General features: G+C 45.0%; 1 protein-coding gene across 9 annotated transcripts in view; it reads left to right on the top strand.

Annotated features, from left to right (window-relative positions):
• Positions 1-23,287, top strand: part of ATP6V1A (ATPase H+ transporting V1 subunit A) — a 112,431-nt gene extending 89,144 nt beyond the window's left edge. For all 9 annotated transcript variants that reach the window (XM_073617444.1, XM_073617443.1, XM_073617448.1 and 6 more), the window contains 5 exons: positions 4,076-4,139; positions 5,197-5,400; positions 13,823-13,917; positions 14,798-14,969; positions 18,587-23,287. In XM_073617444.1, coding sequence (XP_073473545.1) covers positions 4,076-4,139; positions 5,197-5,400; positions 13,823-13,917; positions 14,798-14,969; positions 18,587-18,679 — 628 coding nt within the window. In that variant the 3' untranslated portion in view covers positions 18,680-23,287. The remainder of the gene's footprint in view (positions 1-4,075; positions 4,140-5,196; positions 5,401-13,822; positions 13,918-14,797; positions 14,970-18,586) is intronic.
• Positions 23,288-26,044: the final 2,757 nt, after the last annotated feature.

The raw sequence follows: 26,044 nt of genomic DNA, 5'->3' as shown, positions 1-26,044 counted from the left end.
ACAAATAAATATGTGAAAAGTGTGGGGTACATTTGTATGGCGCCCCCCGGAGTCAATACTTTGTAGAACTGCCTTTTCTCTGCAATTACAGCTGCAAGTCTTTTTGGGGATGTCTCTACCAGCTTTGCACATCTAGAGAGGGACATTTTTGCCCATTCTTCTTGGCAAAATATCTCAAGCTCTCTCAGATTGGATGGAGAGCGTCTGTGAACAGCAATTTTCAAGTCTTGCCACAGATTCTCAATTGGATTGGTTCCATTGTAGATCTGGCTGTATGTTTAGGGTCGTTGTCCTGCTGGAAGGTGAACCTCCGTCCCAGTCTCAAGACTTTTGCAGACTCTAACAGGTTTTCTTCTAAGATTTCCCTGTATTTGACTCCATCCATCTTCCCATCAACTCTGACCAGCTTCCCTGTCCCTGCTGAAGAAAAGCATCCCCACCACATGATGCTGCCACCACCATGTTTCACGGTGGGGATGGTGTGTTCAGGGTGATGTGCAGTGTTAGTTTTCCGCCACACATAGCGTTTTGCTTTTAGGACAAAAAGTTAAATTTTGTTCTCATCTGACCAGAGCACCTTCTTCCACATGTTTGCTGTGTCCTCCACATGGCTTCTCACAAACTGCAACCTGGACTTCTTATGTCTTTCTTTCACCAATGTCTTTCTTCTTGCCACTCTTCCATAAAGGTCAGATTTGTGGAGAGCACGACTAATAGTTGTCCTGTGGACAGATTCTCCCACCTGAGCTGTGGATCTCTGCAGCTCCTCCAGAGTTACCATGGGCCTCTTGGCTCTTCTCTGATGAATGTTCTCTTTGCCCGGCCGGTCAGTTTAGGTGGACAACCATGTCTTGGTAGGTTTGCAGTTGTGCCATACTCTTTCCATTTTTGGATGATGGATTGAACAGAGCTCCGTGTGATGTTCAAAGCTTGGGAGATTTTTTTATAACCTAACCCTGCTTTAAACTTCTCCACAACTTTATCCCTGACCTGTCTGGTGTGTTCCTTGGCCTTCATAATGCTGTTTGTTCACTAAGGTTCTCTAACAAACCTCTGAGGGCTTCACAGAACAGCTTTATTTATACAGAGATTAAATTACACACAGGTGGACTCTATTTTCTAATTAGGTGGCTTCTGAAGGCAATTGGTTCCACTAGATTTTAGTTAGGGGTTATCAGAGTAAAGGGGGCTGAATATAAATGCCCCCCCACACTTTTCACATATTTATTTGTAAAAAATGTTGAAAACCATTTATCATTTTCCTTCCACTTCACAATTATGTGCCTCACATAAAATCTCAATAAAATACATTTATGTTTTTGGTTGTAAGGTGACAAAATATAGAAAACGTCAAGGGGTATGAATACTTTTTCAAGGCACTGTAGCTATTCTAATGCCATGTACGCACGACCGGACTTTTCGACCGAACTGGTCCGCCCGAACGAATCCGTCGGGCAATCCGACCGCGTGTGGGCTTCATCGGACCTTCAGCTGACTTTTTCTGTCGAAAATCAGTCAGATTTTAGATTTAAAACATGTTTCAAATCTTTCCGACGGACTCGAGTCCGGTTGAAAATATCCGTTCGTCTGTATGCTAGTCCGACGGACGAAAACCGGCGCTAGGGCAGCTATTGGCTACTGGCTATCAACTTCCTTGTTTTAGTCCGGTCGTACGTCATCGCCTTCGAATCCGTTGGATCGTGTGTAGATAAGTCTGACTGAAGTCCATCGAAAGTCCGACGGGATTCAGTCGAAAGTCTGGTCGTGTGTACACGGCATAAGGGGACTCCACTGTGCTTTACATCCCTAACGGACTCAATATGTTGGTAATGGTAGAAATATACTTTTAGCTCAGCAGCCCATCAAGTCATTCGAAGTTATATGGAAATCGGCAACCTCTGCTCATGGAGAAAGGTCTTGGAAGAGTATTTAGAAGAGAAGAGTTAAAAAGGAAAAGTGGAGATTTGTAAGCACGGAGAGATGGACCCAGAGATCCCTAGACATAGCAAATGTACCAAAGACCTCATCTCTTGACCAAAATGGGAGGCTTCTAAGCTCCAATCCTGCACAGCTGCCATGAAGGATCATTCCAAATAAACATTTAACATATTTATTCATCACTCAATGTTTTCTGCAAGTGATACATATAATAATTACAAGAGATGTGAATTTCTGTTTGGGACACCTTCTCCTCAGAAGGTGTCCCAAAGTTCTCAGCTTGAACCATTGGCTTCTGCTGCTGTCAATCACAGCCTGTGAGGAGAGAGCATGGGGCGGGGGCCCAGTCTATGGACGCAGGCAGCACAGCTTGGGCTCAAGCCAGCAATGTAGTCCATGCCCAGCCACGCTGTCTATAGACGCAGGCAGCGCAGCTTAGGATCAAGCCCGCAATGTAATCATGCCTCAGCCACACTGTCTATGTCTATAGACGCAGGCAGCGCAGCTTACGCTCAATTTTGCAATGTAATCAAGGCCCATAGGGAACAGTAGTTCTCTCAGGCCTCATGCACACAAGATTTTTTTTTTTTTCCTCCCTGGACACTTTCATTACAATAATCGCTAGTGATCCTGCCAAAAAAGGTCCTTTTCAGTCACATCCTGTTGTAGGGATGAAGCCCACAATGTAATCAAGGCCCAGCCACGCTGTCTATGTCTATGGACGCAGGCGGCGCAGCTTAGGATCAAGCATGCAATGTATTCAAGGCCCAGCCACGCTGTCTATGTCTATGGACGCAGGCAGCACAGCTTAGGATCAAGCCTGCAATGTAATCAAGGCCCAGCTACACTGTCTGTCTATGGACGCAGGCAGCACAGCTTAGGATCAAACCTGCAATGTAATCAAGGCCCATAGGGAACAGTAGTTCTCTCGGGCCTCATGCACACAGGATGTTTTTTTTGTTTTTCCCCTCCCTGGACACTTTTATTACAATAATCCCCTGGTGATCCTGCCAAAAAGGCCCTTTTTCAGTCACATCCTGTTGTAGGGTGATAGAGTTCCATCCCATTCTCCCAATTGTCAACTAGTTACATGCTCTTGCATGTAACTGCAGGTTAGGAAGCCTTTGCTGGAGTGCATGTAGACAGGAAGTGACTGCAGGAGATCAGCAGCACTGAGTTGCAACAAAGAATAAGAAAATGTAAAAATGGTTTTTAGAAAAAAAAAAAAAAGTAGACGATATATTTATGATACACAACACAAAGTAAAGCCCCTTTTACATGGGAGATCCGATCAGGTCTGCTTGTAAGTTTTTTGGTTTTTTTTTTATTATTATCATTATTATTTTTTTATTTTTTATTTTTATTTTTTTCAGACAGACTTGATCGCAAGGCCCATGCATTCCTATGGACAGGCGGGTGGAAAGGGACTTGTGTCAATTTGTGTCTACCTCCTGGGTCTGATCCGGTCCACTAAAAAACAAAGGGGATCCATCCTCTTCCACTTAGACGGAGCGGAGGCTAGTTGTGTGTAAACGGACAGCTGAGTCGCCTGTTTTATGCCCAGCTGCCTATAGAACAGAGGGGACTCCGTCCGTGTCCGCTCTGCAGGAGCTGAGCAGACACAGACCTATCATCCTCCCTGTTCTCCGGGGGGGAGTGAGTTGACCCCCTTGCTGATTTGAACAGAAACCCCCCAGTGTGGAAGGGGCCCAAATGTCATTTCAGTTATGCTAGTCCTACATCATTCGAATTTCAGCCAGTCGTGGGCCTCCTGTCAGCACGGTGGAAGATTGTAAGCCAAAAAGTCAGTGCAACCAATCAGATGCAGCTGCTATTTGGGCATTCAGATTTCGGCAGGTTCTGGCTGTCTGCCTACAACATCTGGAAGGGGTAGATTCCTCCATCCACACCATGTAGCATGGATTTGGGAATCTTGATTTTTTAAAAAAAAATGTTTTTGTATTTAAATGTGTGTTGTTAGCTTTAGCGTATACATCTATTTTAGCATTCGGTTACAAAAAAAAAATGCCTTTTAGCAGTTGTATTAGTTGAAACTGTGTTCTAGTGACAGTCCAAGTGTCCATTTTCAGTAATCTGATCTTGGGATATGCAATCAGTTCCTCTCTCTTTCTTTCAGTGTGTCGCCCCCTGGTGGAGATTTCTCAGATCCCGTCACATCGGCAACATTGGGTATCGTTCAGGTAATGAGTAATAAAATCTGTGTTTTCACGTGTTTTTTCTTTTTTCAAATTAACCACTTGCCACCAAACCACCGGGAGTGATGCCTGCAACCCGGTAACATTTTTGCTCGTATTACATTAGTTGTCAGTGTAAATTCTAATTACATTGGTGGCCAATGTAGTAACTCCCTCGGATCCAGTGACCCGGAAGCAACGTTATGATGCTACTTCCGGTTTACTAGAATCTTAAGGCTGCATTCACACCTGAGCGTTTCAAAGTCACGTGTTTTTACTGCGATTTTTGCCACGTTTTTTGAAGCAGGTCACCAATGTAAAAAGCAGAAAACCGCCTGTAAAGACGCTCATGTTCTTTTTTTTGAGCTTAAGGCATTTTTCCAGGCATTTTGCTTCAGGTAACAAAACGCTCCGATGTGAACAGGTGCCATTTGAAATGAATGGGATTTTGCTTGTTGGGCGTTTTTCTGGGCATTATAAGAGCGTTTTATGAGCTGAAACCGGTCAGGTGTGAATACAGGCTAAGGCCCCATTCACACCTGAGCATTTTGTAGCTTAAAGCCTGAAGCTTCAAGGGGGGCGATCAGGTGTATCCTAGGGAGTGACTCTTACTGTGGGGGGGAGGGGCTACCTAGACATGACAGCGATCCCTGCACCCGATGACAGCGAGCAGTAGATATCTGTCATGACACAAGGCAGAACAGGGAAATGCCTTGTTTACATAGGCATCTCCCTGTTCTACCCCTCCACACCGCAATTGCGGGCCGCTCGGAGAACATTGAGTTCCCAGGACCCGCGGGCACACTCCCGCTGCGTGCGGCGGGCACATTTAAAGAGATGTACCTGTGTACACCCATTTGCCTGCCTGTGTCATTCTGCCGACTTACATCTGTGTGCGGCGGTCGGCAAGCTGTTAAGCTTAGTTGTGAGCGAAATGCGTAAGTGTAAGGAGTTCTGTGGGCTGAGAATGTCAAGGAACGCTAATGTAATGTTGAAAGAACAGGCCAGCCTGTCTGGAGTGTTTGAACTAATGGATCTTTATCTCCCTCTGTTGTGTCGGTAGGTGTTCTGGGGGTTGGATAAGAAGTTGGCCCAGAGGAAGCACTTCCCCTCAGTGAACTGGTTGATCAGCTACAGTAAGTACTCGAGGGCTCTGGACGAATACTACGACAAGCACTTCCCCGAGTTTGTTCCTCTGAGAACCAAAGCCAAAGAGATCCTGCAGGAAGAGGAGGACCTGGCTGAGATTGTGCAGCTGGTAGGAAAGGTAAGACCACAAAAAACACCTGGGCTCAGCTGTCCAGCCAGGTCCCGCCATTCTCTGGGGGCACTTGGCAATATTATTGTGGTTGTACCAACGTTGTATCTAAACATTGTTTCCTAATACAGTGGAACCTTGGATTATGAGCATAACACACAGTAGTCAATGGAAACTAAGATAATTCGTTCCGCATTGACTTCTATTGCATGCAATACCGCATGTGGCCAGAGGTGGGGGGGGGTGCACCAGAGAGCCTCGGAAATACTCGGGAACAGCTCGGCTAAAGTGAGAAAGGCAACCAAAACACAGCTCCGAACCGTTCCGAGGGTCACCGGTGCCCCCGCACCTCTGGCCAAATGCGGTACTGCACACCCGTAATCCAAGTCAGAATTAAAAAAAAAAAAAGTTGCTCATCTTTCAAAACGCTCATCACCGTTACTCGTTAACCAAGGTTTCACTGTACTAATAATATACAGTTGACTATATAGGGGGGGGAGTGATATCTGCGCTGGAGAGCCTCGGAAATACTCAGGAACAGCCAGCATCACCAGTGTAGTAACAGTGCAATGAAAATAAAAATAATAAATGAATGCAGCGCTAAGTGTGATGAGAGCGGAGGGGTGGACTAACACCCCATGTACATATATAATGTGTATAACAGCAAATGTTTCCACGTGGTAATAGTTAAGAGCCACAATAAATAAAGTGAAAAAACAGACTCCAAATGCTGGAGGCAGTGTCCATAGTGAGGTAAAAGTTCATCGGAATAAACAACGTGATACTTCTAGTGAAAGAAAGGAGGAACATATGTGGATGATGTTCTTAAATCAAATGAGTGGTCTTCATACGCTCAGAATCCACACGTAGGTAGAAGGGGTAAATACGCTTACCAGAAAAGATGGACACACTCACCATACGGTGGAGTGTCATTCAGGCTTGTGGATCAACCGATCCTAGGGGTGCTTGCTGGGAGGCGCTGGTAGTAGATTCCAATGGTCCCTTCTGGGGCAACCGTAGGAAGAAGATGGTGCTTAGATCCTCAACGGATGGATGGATTCACCTTCACAGCAAGCAAGCAGCTGGAGGATGCAACTTTCACCACACCAGGTGTGGGTGTAATGTAGAGAAAGAAAAAAGTCTCCACATAGTGCATGAATCAGTTATGTAAGGTGTATTGAAAACCACCAAAGAGAAAGGATTCTTTGCAAACAGCGGATAAAATGAATAAAAAATAGTGATCACAAGTAAATATAAAAACTGCGTAGTAACAGGGAACAAACGTTTTCCTTCTATCCTGACAAGTGCTCCAGTCCCTGCTGCAGAGAAACACCCCCATAACAGGATATTGCCACCTCCATGCTTTACTGTAGGAATGGTGTTATTTGGATGGTGAGCTGTATTGGCTTTCTGCCAGACATATCATTTGGTGTTGAGGCAAAATAATACATTTTAGTCTCACCTGACCAGAACACCTTTCTGGAGGCCCTGATCTACAGGGATCCACTTCTTAATAAGAGACTTCACTTTGCCTCTAGACATTAATAAAGCCTTTGAAATATTTTTGTATCCATCTCCTGACTTGTGCCTGTCCACAACTTTATCCCGGAGATCCTGGTAACCGTGCCTTGCCACCCATAGTTGTGTTTGCTTCAGTTGCACGACCAGGGACTGAAGTGCTCCGGGAAAGCTCTTTTCATGCTGAGCTAATCAAAATGACCACAGCTGATCACAGTTGAAAGTGAAATGGATTTGTGTGCAATTGAGAAGGTGATTTAGCTACACCTGATTGAGTTTACAAGTCATTTTTAGGAGGAGGGTGGTCCTTTTTCCAACTCAGTGATTCTGTTTCTGAATTTTGTTCTGACATGTTGGTGTTTTTTACTTGGGTGTTATAAGTTGCAGCTGGATAAAACACAAACTCTGTCTTCATTTCAGGCTGCAAAGCAACAAAATGTAATTTTCTTTCTCGAACATCACGGGACACAGAGCCACAGTAATTACTGATGGGTTATATAGGTATCACTGGTGATTGGACACTGGCACACCCTATCAGGAAGTTCAACCCCCTATATAATCCCTCCCCCTTGCAGGGATACCTCAGTTTTTACGCCAGTGTCTTAGGTGATGGACGTGTAAAGATGTCCTGTGCTGAGCTCCAAAGGGAATATCCTAAGATCCTATACTGGGGCAAGCCAGGCGAACCGGATCCATTCAAAGTGTCTTTTCATGGCCGAATTGAATGGTACCCGGGCCTCGTGTCCGAAGAAACGAGGTTTTACCCGTAATGCTTCTCTTTTTAGAGAGCTGGACCCCGCAGATCAGAAAATGGCTTTAAACTTCCTAATTTCTGGCGAGGTGCTTTACGGTCCCAGAACTGTTGGATCCCCCTACTGATGGGGGCCCCAGTCTCTGACGGTTTTTTCAAACGGAGCCCACCGTGAGAGGTGAAGATTGGGTCTGTGTAAACAGCACCCTGCGGCTGGATAAGGTAAGAGGAGATTCCACAGAATTTTTGAGTTCTAGTGGCTTTTCTCCTTTAAGGTAAATGCATGCTATGCCTATTGTGACCACCGGGGGCTGCCAAGAGCACAAACCTACACATGCTGACTGTCTGTCTCAGGTGTTGTAATCGCTGATTATGTCCCAGCATCTCAAAGCAGGCTGCAAGCAGGTAAGGTGGAAAGGGGGATTTCTCATGTTTGAATGTTCCCCCCAGGCTAGAGAGGGGCCACAGGGGTCTAGAAAGTGGTTATACCACCCGGGCTCTGCGGCCTAATGGCCACCATCTCTGAAGATAGCCGTTCAGGCAGATCTTGTTACCAGTCTCCCTCCTCCCCCCCCCCCATCCCCAGCCTTTTCTCCAGAAGCATGACAGGAGAGTCGGCAGTGCGGGAAGCGCTCGTTTTTTTCAAAACTCGAGGGGGGGGGGGGCGGTAGAGGAGGGGGCGGGATGTCAGCACAGAGTGTTTAGACTCCCACTCAGGCCAGCTGCAGGCTATTAAAGGCACTCTGTACAGGTGCACTCAGCCTTCTGAGAGACACAGAGCTGACGGTCGCATGTAAGGTGGGACACAAGCATTCTCCTAGGCAGCATTTACTGAAGTAACACCAGACTGAGCATTGGGTAGCAAGGCTTTTAGCCAGACTACATCGCTCAGCGGGCAGTGTTCATTTGTATACCTCACACCTTGTTGCTTTGCACTATGGGTAGAAGAGGTTCAAGCACCCCAGGAACCAGAGACACTAGGGGATCTCGTTCAGGTTCTGAGGGCCCCCTGTCGGCAGCATCCTCCCCCCCAAAGATGGGCCAGGGACGGCTAGCCAGGGAGAGCCATCGGGGTCAGGGGCTACACCTGCTTCTGGCACTTCAGCCCCTGTATATATTACACAAGAGGTTTTTTCCTCAACCATTAATGGTCTAGAGGAAAGATTAATGGCCGTGATTACGTCTTCACTCAGTGGAAGAAAACGCACTAGGCTTTCCTCTGTTCCCCAAGACCCTCAGACAGAGGAGCTCTGGGATAAAGGAGATGAATCCCTTTCAGAGGATCGGGATGGGATGGATGATTCCTCTTCGGAGGATTCAGGTGGAGAGGGACCCTCTGCGACTTCCCAAGAGGAGAAAGTCTTAGTGCAGATCCTCACTGGATTGGTCCGCTCCACATTTAAGTTGCCCATACCTGAAACTGCTAAAGAATCCTCTTCTGCTTTGGGGTCACTGAAACCTTTCCAAGCAGCACATGCTTTTCCTGTTCATACTTTACTTGAAAAGCTTATTTATTCTGAGTGGGATCACCCAGACAAACGTTTTTTTCCGCCGAGAAACTTTTCAACACTTTATCCGATGGAAGAAAAGTTTATTAAAATGTGGGGAATACCGGCTATTGATGCCGCCATTTCCTCCGTAAATAATAGCCTGAATTGTCCTGTAGACAATGCTCAGATGCTCAGGGATCCTATAGATAAAAGGATAGAATCCCTATTAAAGGATGTTTTCTCCTTAGCAGGATCAGTGGCCCAACCTGCAGTAGCAGCGATTGGAGTCTGTCAATACTTAAGAGACCATGTTAAGCAGGTCATCAAAGTATTACCTGAACAGCAGGCCCAGGGGTTTGCTAACCTTCCAGCGGCCTTATGCTTTGTGGTTGACGCCATTAGAGATTCTATCGTGCAAACCTCCCGTCTTTCACTGGGGTTGGTGCATATACGTAGAATCCTATGGTTGAAAAATTGGTCAGCCGAAGCACCATGTAAAAAGCTACTGGCTGGGTTTCCATTTCGTGGTGCAAGGTTGTTTGGAGAGGACTTGGATAACTATATCAAGAGAATCTCTTGTGGGAAAAGCACTCTCTTACCTGTCAAGAAGAAGAGTAAGCGTCCCTCTTTTAAACGGACTCTTTCCCCAGCACCGGGGGCTTCAGCCTCCAGGCAGTCTCGACGGCCGCCTCCATCGGGGTCCAGAGACAAGAGTCAACCCCAGGGACAAAAGAAGTCCTGGGGAAAGAAGCCTACTAGGCAAAACACTAAGACCTCTGCATGAGGGGGCGCCCCCGCTCACTCGAGTGGGGGGAAGACTGCGACAGTTCTCAAAGCTCTGGCACGAGGACTTCCAGGACAGATGGGTAGTCTCCACGGTAACCTTAGGGTACAAGCTGGAGTTTCAGGAATTCCCTTCTCCTCGGTTCCTCAGATCAAATGTTCCCAGAGACCCAGAGAAGAAGCAGTCGCTCCTTCTAGCGTTAGAGCGACTTTTGTCGCAGGAGGTCATTATGATAGTTCCCGCAAAGGACCAGGGATTGGGCTTCTATTCCAACCTTTTTACGGTCCAAAAGCCAAATGGGGATGTCAGGCCCATTTTGGACTTAAGGGATCTGAACCGATTCCTAAGGATTCAATCCTTCCGCATGGAATCAATTCGAACAGTAGTTCCCACCCTGCAGGGAGGAGAATTTCTGGCATCAATAGACATCAGAGATGCATATCTGCATGTGCCCATTTTTCCTGCTCATCAGAAGTTTCTGCGCTTCGAGGTAGGAGGGCGCCATTTCCAGTTTGTGGCTCTGCCTTTTAGGATAGCCACTGCACCTCGAGTGTTCACAAAGATCTTGGCTCCTCCTCTGGCCAGATTAAGGGCTCAGGGTATAGCTGTCATAGCATACCTAGACGACCTGCTCTTGATAGACCGGTCGGTAGCCTCTTTGAATGGAAACTTGAGGACCATGGTCAGGTATCTAGAACACCTGGGTTGGATCCTCAACTTAGAAAAGTCTTTCCTAAAACCAGTAAGAAGACTGGAGTATTTAGGTCTGATTATAGATACAAGCCAGGAGAAAATATTTCTACCCCAGGCAAAGATCACTGCTTTGAGAGAGCTGATTCTGACAGTAAGGACCAAGAAGGGTCCCTCAGTCCGCCTTTGTATGAGGCTACTAGGGAAGATGGTGTATTCATTCAAAGCAGTTCCCTATGCTCAGTTTCACTCAAGAATGCTGCAACACAGTATTCTGTCGACCTGGAACAAGAAGGTTCAGGCATTAGACTTTCCGATGCACCTGTCGCATGCGGTGCGTCAGAGCCTCAATTGGTGGCTCATACCCGAAAACCTGCAGAAGGGGAAATCCTTTCTACCGGTTACCTGGACGGTGGTAACAACAGATGCCAGTCTGTCAGGTTGGGGAGCAGTTCTGGAACAGGCTGCGGTCCAAGGGGTATGGTCCAAGACAGAGAGGACCTTACCCATCAACATTCTGGAGATCCGGGCGATACATCTAGCTCTAAAAGCCTGGACTATCAGGCTACAGGGTTGCCCGGTCAGGATCCAGTCCGACAATGCCACAGCAGTGGCTTATGTCAATCATCAGGGAGGCACCCGGAGCCGAGCTGCTCAAAAAGAGGTGAACCAGATCTTAGTCTGGGCAGAGATGCATGTGCCATGCATATCGGCAGTTTTCATCCCGGGAATAGAGAATTGGCAGGCGGACTATCTGTCGCCAGCAGTTACTTCCAGGGGAATGGTCTCTGCATCCCGACGTCTTTTGGGCCATATGCCAAAGATGGGGGGTTCCAGATGTAGATCTCTTTGCATCCCGATTCAACAAAAAGATAGACAGATTTGTGGCAAGGACAAAAGATCCTCTTGCATGCGGGACGGATGCGTTGGTGATTCCGTGGCATCGTTTCTCACTGATTTACGCATTCCCGCCTATTCTGCTACTACCACGACTCCTTCGCAGGATCAGGCATCTGGTGGCCCCCGCTTGGCCCAGAAGGACTTGGTATGCAGAAATAGTAAGGATGATGGTGGGTTCCCCGTGGACCCTACCGGTACGCCCAGACCTGTTATCTCAAGGTCCAGTGTTCCATCCTGCCTTACAAACGCTAAATTTGACGGTTTGGCTATTGAGACCCACGTTCTGAAGAGTCGTGGGCTCTCAGGTCCTGTCATATCTACCTTGATTAATGCAAGGAAGCCAGCTTCCAGGATGATTTATCATAGAGTCTGGAAGGCTTATATAACCTGGTGTGAATCCAGAGGTTGGCATCCCAGGAAATATGTCATAGGTAGAATCCTTGATTTTCTACAGATGGGATTAGAGATGAAGCTGGCCTTGAGTACCATCAAGGGCCAGGTTTCTGCTTTATCAGTATTATTTCAGCGGCCACTTGCTTCGCATTCTTTGGTCTGAAACTTTATGCAGGGGGTGATGCGTCTTAATCCTCCGGTTAAAGCGCCCCTTAACCCCTGGGACTTGAATTTGGTCCTGGCTGTGTTACAGAAACAGCCTTTTGAACCAATAAGTCAGATTCCTTTGGTCTTGTTGACAAGGAAATTAATTTTTCTGGTGGCCATCTCCTCTGCTAGAAGAGTATCAGAATTAGCAGCTCTTTCCTATCCCTGTTCTCCGGAAGAGAGATCTCTACATTCGTTGATGTAGTAAGAGCAGTTAAGGCCTATCTAGAGGCAACTACTCGGATCCGCAAGACGGATGTTTTGTTTGTGCTGCCAGAGGGTCCCAATAGAGGACAGGCAGCGTCAAAAGCTACCATTTCTAAATGGATTCGACAGTTGATCATTCAAGCTTACGGTTTGAAACAGAAGATTCCTCCGTTTCAGATCAGGGCACATTCCACAAGGGCTATTGGTGCTTCTTGGGCAGTGCATCACCGGGCCTCTATGGCTCAAATCTGCAAGGCCGCAACCTGGTCTTCAGTCCATACATTCACCAGATTCTATCAGGTGGATGTGAGAAGGCATGAGGATATCGCCTTTGGGCGTAGTGTGCTGCAGGCAGCGGTACAGGGTCCTCAGGTCTGATTGCACCCTACTTGGTCGTGGTTCCCCCCCTCAGGTAGCATTGCTCTGGGACATCCCATCAGTAATTACTGTGGCTCTGTGTCCCGTGATGTTCAAGAAAGAAAATAGGATTTTTTAAAACAGCTTACCTGTAAAATCCTTTTCTTTCGAAGGACATCACGGGACACAGAGGTCCCGCCCCTCTTCTAATACACTATATTGCTTGGCTACAAAACTGAGGTATCCCTGCAAGGGGGAGGGATTATATAGGGGGTTGAACTTCCTGATAGGGTGTGCCAGTGTCCAATCACCAGTGATACCTATATAACCCATCAGTAATTACTGTGGCTCTGTGTCCCGTGATGTCCTTCGAAAGAAAAGGATTTTACAGGTAAGCTGTTTTAAAAAATCCTATTATTTTAAAGGGGGGTGATTTTTTTTCTATACCCACTGTATATTAAACATTATGTGTGGCCATTTGGTGATGCCAGGTGCCACATTTGAAGCCCCATTTAGCTCATAAGTTGGCAACCACTGGCTTAAAGAGTCCCTGCACATGGCTCCATCTTTTCCTGGTAGTAGTTTTGAAGCTTGTCTGTTCCTTTCTGCCTCTTCTCCATTCCTATTGGTCAGTTAGTTATTAGCGATGAGCCAATAGGAATGTAAAGAAGGCGGGATGGAGCAAGAAAGAATCGGCACTACTGGTAAGTCCCAGAACTTTGCCCATCAGAATGGCCTGGCATTTTGGCATAGAGGGGGAGACTTTGAGGCTTCTGAAGATATTGCCTTTAGGTACTTGCTATTTATGCTACCAGATGACAGTTTTTTGCTTTGTGATTTTTTTTTTTTTTTTTTTTTTTTATGGCTATTGGGTTTCTGCTCCTAGTGGCACCCCATAGGGAAATATTTGCCCTTGGCTTACCAGCAAACGCGACCGATCGAAATTCGGCCAGTTCAGCAGGGCCAGCCAAATTTTGAACCAAGTCTGGGCACCCTAGTTGCACAGAAATTGATCTACGACCGACTCCTGTACAACCGAAGAAAAAAAAAATAGAAAAAGATAAATGTATGGGCTGCCTTAAAGTATTTTCTGCCTTTTACATCTACTTTAATGTTACCTGATTTTAATTGCAGGCTTCCTTGGCAGAGACGGACAAAATCACTCTGGAAGTGGCCAAACTGATTAAGGACGATTTCCTGCAGCAGAACGGATACACTCCATATGACAGGTCAGACGTTGTCCTGATACCCTGCCACGGTGGCATTGATGCTGCATACAACCTGTTCGCTTTACATCACAGATAATTAGTTGTGTACCCCAATGTTGGGAAACCGAATACTTTCGGGTTCTGCTGTCACCAATTTAATGCAAGGTCATTGCACCCAATGAAACTGCTTGGTAGCTGCATTTTCTATACTGTCTCCCACCATCCCTGCATCATGTTGATGGATCTGCACTTCTGCTGTGCCCATTATGAGGGGTTCCAGCCATCCCTGTGCTGAGTTCCCGGGTCTGTACACCTGCTGTGCCCATTATGAGGGGTTCCCACCATCCCTGAGCTGAGTTCCCAGGTCTGTACACCTGCTGTGCCCATTATGAGGGGTTCCCACCATCCCTGTGCTGAGTTCCCGGGTCTGTACTCCTGCTGTGCCCTTTATGAGGAGTTCCCACCATCCCTGTGCTGCGTTCCTGGGTCTGTACACCTGCTGTAATCATGAGAAGTTCCCACCATCCCTGTGCTGAGTTCCCGGGTCTGAACACCTGCTGTGCCCATTATGAGGGGTTCCCACCATCCCTGTGCTGAGTTCCCGGGTATGAACACCTGCTGTGCCCATATTCAGAAGTTCCCACCATCCCCTGTGCTACAACTCCTGCTGTGCGTGTTATGAGGAATTTCCAACATTCCTGCTGGATTTTTTTGAGATTTTTAAAGTTAGTGCTGCATGTTTATTGTAGAATTTTATTTCACTGTGAAAATTTATAAAGGCTACCTATACCGACCTGAAAAAATGCTAGTTTGTATTGTGGTACTTAGGTCTATACCGACATGTTCCTCATGAAAAAGAACTAAACTTTAATACTATTTTTTAATCTCTTTCCTTCTCCAGATTCTGTCCTTTCTACAAGACAGTGGGCATGCTGTACAACATGATCGCATTCTATGATATGGCCCGCCGTGCTGTAGAGACCACCGCACAGAGCGACAACAAGATCACGTGGTCCATAATCAGGGAGAACATGGGGGAGATCCTCTATAAACTTTCCTCTATGAAATTCAAGGTCAGTACCGTGCTCTGGTTTAGGATAGAGTAGGGATGGGTCCAGGCCTCTCCAAGGCTAGGTTCACACATCCGGTGCAAATTTTCCCTCCGTTTTCACCACAAATTTCCTAAACAGCGGTTCAGCTGCTGTTTTAGATGTAAATTTTTGGAGCCAGCATCTTCAAAATTAGCTGGTTGTTAAGCCGCCCGCATCCTTAACAACGGATGACTCATCAGCTGTCAGCGGGGTTCCCTGGTGACAGCTGAATGTAAAAAAAAAAAACCTTGCCGGAAATTTAAAAAAATCCTGAAAAAAATGGCGTGGGGGTCCTCCCCAATCCATACCACACCCTTTTGGGGCTGATATGGGTTTTAAAGGGGAAACCCCCCACACCAAAATTTTTTTTAAAATGGTGTAGGGTCCCCCCCCAAAATCCATACTAGACCCTTATCCAAGCATAGAGCCTCGCTGGCCAGGAAGGTGGGGGGGACGACAGACAAGTGCCCCCCACCTCCTTAACCATACCAGGCCACACACTCTCAACATGGAGGGGTACCTTGTTCTGCCCCCCCACCCCAAATCACCTTGTCAAGGGCCTCTTCCTCACAACCCTGGACGGTGGTTGTGGGGGTCTGCGTGCTTAGCGGAATCTAGAATCCCCCAGATCTTGCGCCCCCCCTCATGTGATTGAGTATGGGGGTCATTGTACCCCTGTTCATTCTCCCCCCCCCCCCAAAAAAATTAAATAAAAACAGTTTTTGACTATTCCTTTATTACAAATAAAAAACAACGCCCCCCCCCCCATGTAGATACAGCGCCAATCACGACACCTGCCTGTAAGTACTAGAGGGGCTGAGGGAGGAGCTGCACACAGAAGCTTTTTTTTTTTTTTTCATCACATAGCCAATCCAGATTCTCGGGGATCCCGACCATAATGTCAGAATTCACCCAAATGCCTGACCGGCAGCTGCCTCAGTCTCTCAGGCTGCTGCTGAGATCATGAGCCAGCTGCTCCCGCTCCAGTGTGCACTGGAGGGGGGGCAGAGCAGAGAGCGGGGGGGCTCTCTGCCCACTGAAGACCAAAAACTGAGCGATCAGCAGTCTTTAATCACTCAGTTCTTGGTGTAGAGGTGGCAGCAGACATCTGCAGATGTTTTACATCTACATATTGAGAATACCACACTTCTCTTTTAAATGCACGCCGACCCCCCTCGGAGTACATTTATTGCGGCAGGTAAGCTCGTACAGGCAGAATTACGTACCGTTATGGCGCAGTTTCTTCCGGATCTGCTCGTGCATGGGCGCACGGACAAAGAAGACTGTGCTGCCATTCACTATAGCACGAGCCAACCAACAGGTCAGGGGAGGCCAGAAGCTCTGGCACCGACTCTGGCAGATTTAAACACTGCCAGGTTTTTGGGGTCTTTTCCTGGAAAGCAGAGATCAATTTATTTATTTATTTTTTTAAAATCTCATGCTTTCCAGACTAGAGGAGTGATTTGGGGTCTTATAGACCCCAGATGTCACCATAAAGAGGACCCGCCATGCCTTATTTCTATCACAAGGGATCTTTACATTTCAATTCTAGCACTAGACCTCCTCTGTAACTCTAAACAGGTAACCTGTAAAACATTTTAAAGCGTCACCTATGGAGATTTTTAGGTACTGTAGTTTGGCGCCATTCCACGAGTGTGCGCAATTTTAAGGCCTGATGTGTATTTATTTACTCAGAATAATATCCTCTTTTATATTTTACCAAAAAATTGGGTTATACAGCAGGTAAGATATGTATTGAACACGTCGCCATTTTTTCTAGGTAAATATATTGCTAAAGGTTCTATTGACATGAAATTTTCACCAAATGTCGGTAACAACAATCCATACATAGAAAGACACCGAAAATAAGTTCAGTAATGAAGTTCTGTGTAATAAAATGGAATGACATAGGGAAAGAGTATTGGACCCCCTAACTGAAATGTATTTAATTCTTGGTACAAAATCCTTTGTTGGTAATGACGGCTTCAAGACGCCTCCTGTATGGAGAAACTAGTCACATGCGTTGCTCAGGTGAGATTTTGGCCCATTCTTCTACACAGTCTTCACATCTTGAAGGTTCTGTGGGCCTCTTCTATGAACTCTGATCTTTAGTTCTTTCCGTAGATTTTCTATTGGATTCAAGTCAGGTTATTGGCTGGGCCATTCTATCAGCTTTATTTTCTTTCTTTGAAACCAATTGAGAGTTTCCTTGGCTTTGTGTGTTTGGGATCATTGTCTATGAAATGTCCTCCCTCGTTTCATCTTCATCATCCTGGTAGATGGCGGCAGATTTATATCAAGAATGTCTTGGTACAATTTTCCATTCATCCTTCCTTCAATAAGAAGTTTTCCAGTACCATAGGCTGAAAAACAGCCCCGCCCCCACCATGATGTTTCCACCTCCAAACCTCATTGTTGGTATGGGGAGTGTTTTTGGGGTGATGTGCCATGTGACCTCCAAACAATGTGTGTATTACGGCATCCAAAGAGTTCCATTTTGGTCTCATCTGACCAGACTATATTCTTCCCGTAATTCATAGGCTTGTCTAAATGTTGTAAAGCAAGCTTTAAACGAGCTTCAACATGCTTTGTCTTCAGCAATGGGGCCTTGCATGTTGAGCGTGTATACAGGCCATGGCGGGTGAGGGCATTACTTATAGTTTTCTTTGAAACAATTGTACCTGCTAATTCCAGGTCTTTCTGAAGTTCTCCAGAAGTGGTCCTTGGCTCTTGGACAACTCTTCTGATTCTTTCCACCTATCTGGACGTGGCCGCTTTATGTAGAAATTATGTTCGTTCTCACTGGAACATTCAGAAATGTAGAAATCCTTCTGTACCCAATGCCATTAGTATGCTTTGCAACAATAAGGTTGCGAAGGTCTTTATGGAGCTCTTTGCTTTTACCCATCATGATGTTTCTTGTGTGAAACTTTGGTGATGGGACACTTTTGTATAGGCCATCAGTCGAGACTGAACCAGCTGATATTAATTTGCACTGACCAGGGGCAGGATTGCTTTCTAATTACTGATAGCGTTCAGCCAGTGTCTTGGCTTTCCATGCTTTTTTGCACCTCCCTTTCTTCATGTGTTCAATACTGTTTCCCTGTGTCATTCCATTTGAATACACTTAATTTCTGAACGTATTTGTTTTGGTGTCTTTGTATGTATGGATTGCATGGGTTGTTACCGATGTGGTGAAAATTTCATGTCACCTTTACAAATGTAACGGTGCTGTGTTCAATACTTTTTTACCCGTTGTATATTGTTGTGTTTTTTTTTTTTTGCATTAAAATTCATTAAAGTGCATTTTTTCCAAAGAAATTGGGTTTGAAAAACTGCTGCGCAAATGCCGTATAACATAAAAAAATTGCAACACCCACCATTTTATTCTCTAGGGTCTCTGTTAAAAAAAAATATAATGTTTGGGTGTTCTAAGTAACTTTCTAGTAAAAAAAAATACAGATTTTTACATGTAGGAGAGAAATGACAGAAATGGCCTGGGTGGGAACCGGTTTAGGTCCAGAACTGCCTTGCCCATCTAAACCGATGCTGCTTTCTTACCTGAGGTTTTTTCCCTTTTTTTTTTCTTTTTTATCCAGGACCCAATGGTAGAAGGAGAAGCCAAGATTAAGGGAGAATACGCCCAGTTACTGGAAGACATGCAGAACGCCTTCCGCAGCCTGGAAGATTAGGAGCCATCACCTCCGCCACCACTTCTGACCACCATCCCATCATCTCAGACCTCCACGTACCGCATCAAGACCGGAGCTCTTGTCTGTGCACTACAGAGCTCCATCGATCTCTTCCACGTTGTGTAGTCTTCATACAACGATAGTTTCCATTCCAGTGTTTTGGCTCCTGTGTGTAGCTGTAATCTGCTCGGTGTGGTGAATGTATGTAAGTCTGACCTTCATAGCGGATGGAGTGTAGGTGGGAGAGAGGTGCTGATGTCCTTCCCGAACCCCCAAATCAGCAATTTTTTTTCCACAACTGTTTTACCAAATGTAGTCTTGCTGGGTCTTCTTTCATCTCCTAACCTTTAGGTGACCAGAGGCCAGTTCTTAACCTATTTTGAAGGGCTTTTGTTGGTAACGAACACATTTACATCTGCGATCCCCTTATATTCACATTCCAAACCTTTTGTTTTTCCCGTCTTTGTTTAATTTTGCATTTATCACCTTTATTTTTCCCTTTTTCGCAGCGAGTACAGGCAACACTTTGCTTTCCAGCTATGGCAGAACTACCTGTCCAAGCACTCAGAGGCTGGCGGGACATACTGGGATTTGGTAGTACCACCACAGCTTGGGTGTTTGAGTTGGTCTACCTCATTGTGCGTCTCTGTAATCTGAGCCATTGTATTTCCACTCTTTACTATGTGTGCACCATGTGATTTCTGCAGAGATTCCCTAAGGTTACAGTGGGCCTTGGAGGTATATGCTGCCTACAACCCAGAAAAAAAAAAAAGAATAGGACAAAGTGCAGGTAACCTCATGAATAAACTATCTGCTTCAGACGGCATATTTGACGAAACGTGTCTGGCGGAGCTATGTGCTGACATCGAGTTGCCGCACATTTTAGCCTGTTCTTGAGGATGTCCCTCCCCCCGTCCCCATTTGAAAGACCCTTCTGATGCTATAGTAATTATGGTTTAATGGTTTATTACCATAGTTGGGGGGGGGTTCACACACTTCTGGCCCTCTTGTTTTGAGAAACCAAGGTCATTCAGCTCAGAGAAAACCTAACCTGAGGGTGACAATTTGTCATCAAAATAGTCTACAGTAGGTTCCTATACACTTTCTGTATTTTGATTATCTTTTATGCAGCTTTACAGCTGCACTTTGGGAAGTTGCATTAGATGGCAGCGGCTTTAATGAAAAGTGCGCTTTTTAAAGTGCATGTGTCTTCCACTATGTCCACCAAGGGCCTCCTAAGTGCCAGTTTGAATCTGCTTTTAGTTTGGAGACTCAGAGTGGTTGTAAGATCAAACAAATCCTCTTACATAAGTTGTACCTGTTTATCTGCAGTCTTCTTTTCTCTACATCCGTTCAAAATCCACCATTTTTATAAAGCTTGTCTGAGCTGCCAGAAAACAATGGGGAAAAAAGTTGAAATTACACTCTGCGGAGCTCTGTAAACTGATTGGAGGGAAGGGACACACGCCCTTCACACGCCCTTCACACAGGAACAGAGCTTAGTCTGTCAATCACAGGTGCTGGAGGTCCCTCCTCTGTCACCTTTTTTCACCTCTTGTGTCAGAAGTGACTCATGCTGATAGCAGAGGAAGGAAGTAGCAGACAGAAATGGCACTTAGTGCTCTGGATTGAGACAAGTACACACTATAGAGGGATATGCTTTGTTCATATTACATGTCTGAGGTTTACAACCACTTTAACTAAAGTCTAAGCCCTGCCCACCTCTCTAATGGCAGTGCACAGCTGGCCAATAAAAGCACTCATCATGAATAAGGAGGGGTTCATCGGCTTAGGCCAGGGGTCTCCAAGCTATGGCCCTCCAGTTGTTCAGTAATGCCTAGTCATGTCTGTGAATGTCAGAGTTTTACAAAGCCTCATGGGAAATGTAGTTCCGCAAACAGCTGGAGGGCCGTAGTTTGAAGATCTCTGGCTTAGACCCTGCTTGGAGTATATTGAATCTTCATCACAAACTGGAAGGGTTCTGGTACAGGGCAATCAAGGGGCTTTTTGTTTTTTTCTTTTTTTGGACAAGGAAGGTATTCGCTAACACTATGTTGTATCTCCTGGTTTTAGATAAGAGTGGAGGACTCTTTCATTTCCGGTCTTTCCAGCCCTAAAAGATGCTATAGCATAACCTTGGAAATTCAATTTTTCACCTTCTGGCCCTTTTATCAGTTCATATTTCACAAGGTTTAATGCTTTTTCGTCTTTCACAAGTAGCAAATCTATCATTTTAACCTGTAGCATAAGCCATATGCTATAATAATTCTACAAATCTACCAAAAGGAATCGCTGGAAGATGATGCATTTTTACTTTTAAATCTTTGCCTGACAGTCTTTTGTTGCATCTCCTACGGCCAAAGGAGTTTTTTTTTTTAATACGTAGAACTAGAAGTGGAACAGAAAATCCGGTATTAAGCCATAAAAATTGTCGCTTACCTGAGTTCGCATTTTGTGATTTTCGGGAAAACATCAAAAAGCAAAGCAGATTTTGGCCTGCTATAGCCTAGGTATATGCTTTCCACATGTAGACTTCTGAGCATGTTTGGGACACTTCTGGTCTACACCTAGTATGCTCTTCACCGTGCACAGTAATCCTGTAGACCAGGGATATGCAATTGGCGGACCTCCAGCTGTTGCAAAACTACAAGTCCCATCATGCCTCTGCCTATGGGAGTCATGCTTGTGGCTGTCAGTCTTGCTATGCCTCATGGGACTTTGTAGTTCTGCAACAACTGCTGGTCTGCTAATTGCATATCCCTGCTGTAGACAGTGCAAGACAAAGCAGACAACCAAAAAGTGTAGGTAGGAGGTGCTGGATCCATACTACTCTCTACACAAAAAGGGCCTCAAGTGCTTCTTGGGTGTTGATTTTTCTGTGTGCAATTGAGAAATAAAGGAGTTCTAAAAAATCATCTTGGGTAAATACAGGATGGTATAGGTACCACAACAAAGGTTTGGGAGTCTTAGCATTTCAATATAGAAGTTTGAGGAGTTCAAAGGTAACAAGCCGACACATTTCAGAGGCTTCATATTTCCCCCTTTTAATTAGAGAGTCAAGTGCTGATGCAAAAAAGTGACGGAGTGAAGTTGTCCGTAAATGGATTGAAATTCAGCCAGTTCAGGAGGGACCAGCCAACTTTGGATCCATCTATGGCCATTAACACTTGACAAAAGTCAAATTAACTATTGGCTTCTGTTAAACGTGAATGTTGGAAAATTTTTGTTGATCAGCAGCTGCGGCTGTTTACCAGTTTGTTCTAACAACGGAGAGTCCCACTGCCAGAATACAATATCCCAGCAGGGAGGATTCCAACTCCACCGATTTATCTATTGCTAGTTTAATGGGGTCATCTCTTTTTTTCCAGTCTCCTCTCCGTCAACAGCTGGTTGGGTTCCCCAAGTAGATTCACCCTCCATTGACCCGTACAAGTCCACCACTTTTTTCATATCGGCACTTGAACTCCTGATGTAGGGTGAGTTTGAAGCTTCAGAGCATGAGATGTCACCAAGCACACCATGGGTCTCCAAAATTGGGTGCAAAGCTTTATTCACCAATCACATCATTATAGCAAAGTACAGGACCCCTTCATCAGGAATGTGATCGCTGAATAAAGCATTGGACCCAGTTTTGGAGACCCATGGTGTGCTTGGTGGCCTCTCTTGCTCTGATTGTTCACGGTTCCAGCCGTTGGTTGCTTCAGCACCCACTTTTATACAGCCACTTTTACAGGAACGTGTGCTGTGTGGAATAGTGTATTGGAGTTTGTAGGCTCAAACTCATTGGCTTGTTACCTCGTGAACCTCGTGAACCTTCTGTAATAAAAGAAATGCTCTTGGACTCTGAAACCTTTGGTGTGACACTCCTAATTTTTCCATATACCAAAATCAAGGCAAGTGACTAAAAATAAAATTAACCAAGTAGACATAATCCGATATGTTTACTGCGGATTTTTGTTTTGACTAATATATACTACACTTTTATAATATCAGGAAGTTATATGCTATAACCAATAGCAACCAATCAGATTTTTTTTTGAATTACCTTCATGATAATCAAAAGCTTCTCTCTGTTTGGTTGATGATATCTATAAACGAGTCCAGCTTCTGTTCAGGATCTCTATCCCATCTAAACTCCTTTACTTGACTGTATTTGAGTAAATGCTTACGAATTCACTGTAGAAACCCATTTTCCCTGTGTGGATCCATTTGTCATTGTTTATTGTGTCGTAGAATCCTCAATCCTAAAGTGACATGTTCCCTAAAACAAAAACAAAAAAGATAATATATCCCCTTGGGGGCTCGTTGATCCTCAATGCAGGTGTGTAAAGAAAATCTTGTATTTATTGTAATGTTTGCTGGGCCTCCTACGGGGGGGTGCCGGATGATGCAGCTTCTGGATCATTTCTCTTCGTTTTGGTGTTTTTTTGTTGTAAGTGTTGAGCTTTTTTTCACTGTATCATTCTTATATTTTTTTTTCTTTTGAGCTGTAAAGGTTATGGAAGGAGAAATTTAAAAAAAAAAAAAGAAAAGAACTCTGATTTTATGACTTGAAAATTGTGTAAAGTTGTTAAAATTCTTGAAAATAAAATATAAATTTAAATGTAATATTTGTCATTCCTAATGTCCCCTGGTGTCTTTATAGGTTATTATTAAAAGACTGTATTGTGTGCCAGTTTTCAGTCTTGCTCTCAAACTTTTATGAGACTACATAGCCAAAAGTATGTAAACACTGGACTATCACACCTACACTAGATGGCCAAATGTTTGTGGACATCTGATCATCACATCTACACTATATGGCCAAAAGTTGGTGGACATCTGACTATCGCACCTACACTTTATGGCCAAAGGTCGGTGAACATTTTGACCATCACACCTACACTATATGGGTAAAAGTTGGTGGACATCTGACTATCGCACCTACACTTTATGGCCAAAGGTTGGTGAACATTTTGACCATCACACCTACACTATACGGCCAAAAGTTGGACATCTGATCATTACATCTACACTATATGGCCAAACGTTGATGGACATCTGAGCATCACATATACACTATATGGCTAAAAGTTGATGGACATTTAATCATCACATTTACACTATATGGACAAAAGTTGGTGGACATCTGTCCGTCGCACCTACACCACATGGCTAAAGGTTGGTGGACATCTGACAATCGCACCCACACATTATGGCCAAAAGTTGATGGACATCTGACCATCACACCTACACCATATGGCCAAAAGTATGTGGGTTCCTGACCATCACCTTCCTAAATAGCCTGTGCCCCCTCCCCCCAAATTACTAAGTTTGGGTTTTTCCAGTGAAAACTGCTAATGCTACAGCATACAAAAGACATTTTAGGCAATTATGCTCTCCCAACCTTGTGGTAACAGTTTGGTGAAGACCCTTTTCTGTTCCAGCATGACTGTGGCCCTGAATACAAAGCCAGTTCCATAAAGACATTGGTGAGTCTGGAGTTGAGAATTCAATTGGCCTGCACTGAGACCTGACCTCAACCCTACTGAATACATTTGGGATGAATTAGAACACCAAACCAAGGTTTTTCATCCTAAAGCCATACCTGACCTGACACTGGGAACAAATTCCCACAGACTTCTTAAAAAATTTTGTCGGAATTCTTCCCAGAGGCGTGGGGGCTGGTATAGCCTCAAAATGGGACAACTCCATATTAGAGTTCCTTGTTTTTTTGTTCAATATTTTTTATTATTAATACAAAATAGAAGAATTTCGACAGTCAAGGCAAATGTGGATAAAGCAGGAATCAGCTGCTGGAGCATGGATATCAGCATGGTAGAAACCGTATACAAACATAGCATCAAGTCTACAGAATGCAATAAGGTTCCTATGCAGTATTCTGCAGGTAAATACAGTGTCACAATCACTATACAGTGCAAAATCGAATAAAAGAAATGAAACAAGAGAAAGCAGTGATTAGATCCCCAGTGGACTTTAGAAACATCCAGTTGTGTTGTCTAGCAGCATCATATAGCAATATGCATATATTGAGCCTATGGGCTCCAACCCTTTTCAAATCTTATTAGTATCATTCGGAATGCTGGCAAAATTTACACGAGCTAGGAAATTTTCTGCTTAGCCTGAGACACGGAAACTGAAGATCTTTTCCATGATCTAGCTATAGTCTGCTAAGATGCTAAACGTTCTGTCGTCCTCTTTGCTGCAGTCGGCAACAGAGAGGACAGAACTCCGCAAGATTCTGCAGTTCTCAATGCAGCCACAGAGAGGTGGAGCTGCAGCACCCACGTTACGTGGTCTCCGCATTCAGCAGACTCCGACAGCTAACTCCAGTCGTCCTCCAGACCCTGCGCTTTCAAGCTCCGCCTCCAGCTTCTTCCAGGCAGCAGGGCAAGGTAATGAGGGGGGGGGGGGGCAACTCTTGACGTCTTACAGATACAACCGGCCCTTTTGAGGACAACCATAGAGCAGCCCACAATGCAACGGAGTTTAATACCCTACATTCTAGGGCATTCCCACCATATACAGTGGGGACGGAAAGTATTCAGACCCCCTTACATTTTTCACTCATATATTGCAGCCATTTGCTAAAATCATTTAAGTTCATTTTTTTCCTCATTAATGTACACACAGCACCCCATATTGACAGAAAAACACAGAATTGTTGACATTTTTTCAGATTTATTAAAAAAGAAAAACTGAAATATCACATGGTCCTAAGTATTCAGACCCTTTGCTCAGTATTTAGTAGAAGCCCCTTTTGATCTAATACAGTCATGAGTCTTTTTGGGAAAGATGCAACAAGTTTTTCACACCTGGATTTGGGCATTCTCTGCCATTCCTTCTTGCAGATCCTCTCCAGTTCTATCAGGTTGGATGGTAAACGTTGGTGGACGGCCATTTTTAGGTCTCTCCAGAGATGCTCAATTGGGTTTAAGTCAGGGCTCTGGCTGGGCCATTCAAGAACAGTCACAGAGTTGTTGTGAAGCCACTCCTTCATTATTTTAGCTGTGTGCTTAGGGTCATAGTCTTGTTGGAAGGTAAACCTTCGGCCCAGTCTGAGGTCCTGAGTACTCTGGAGAAGGTTTTTGTCCAGGATATCCCTGTACTTGGCTGCATTCATCTTTCCCTTGATTGCAACCAGTCGTCCTGTCCCTGCAGCTGAAAAACACCCCCACAGCATGATGCTGCCACCACCATGCTTCACTGTTGGGACTGTATTGGACAGGTGATGAGCAGTGCCTGGTTTTCTCCACACATACCGCTTAGAATTGAGGCCAAAAAGTTCTATATTGGTCTCATCAGACCAGAGAATCTTATTTCTCACCATCTTGGAGTCCTTCAGGTGTTTGCTTAAAAAAAAAA

This window comes from Aquarana catesbeiana, linkage group LG02, assembly GCF_042186555.1.
Source record: "Aquarana catesbeiana isolate 2022-GZ linkage group LG02, ASM4218655v1, whole genome shotgun sequence".
Taxonomy (NCBI): domain Eukaryota; kingdom Metazoa; phylum Chordata; class Amphibia; order Anura; family Ranidae; genus Aquarana; species Aquarana catesbeiana.
Note: the sequence above shows the minus strand (reverse complement) of the source record. Positions and strands in the feature narration are given on the sequence as shown.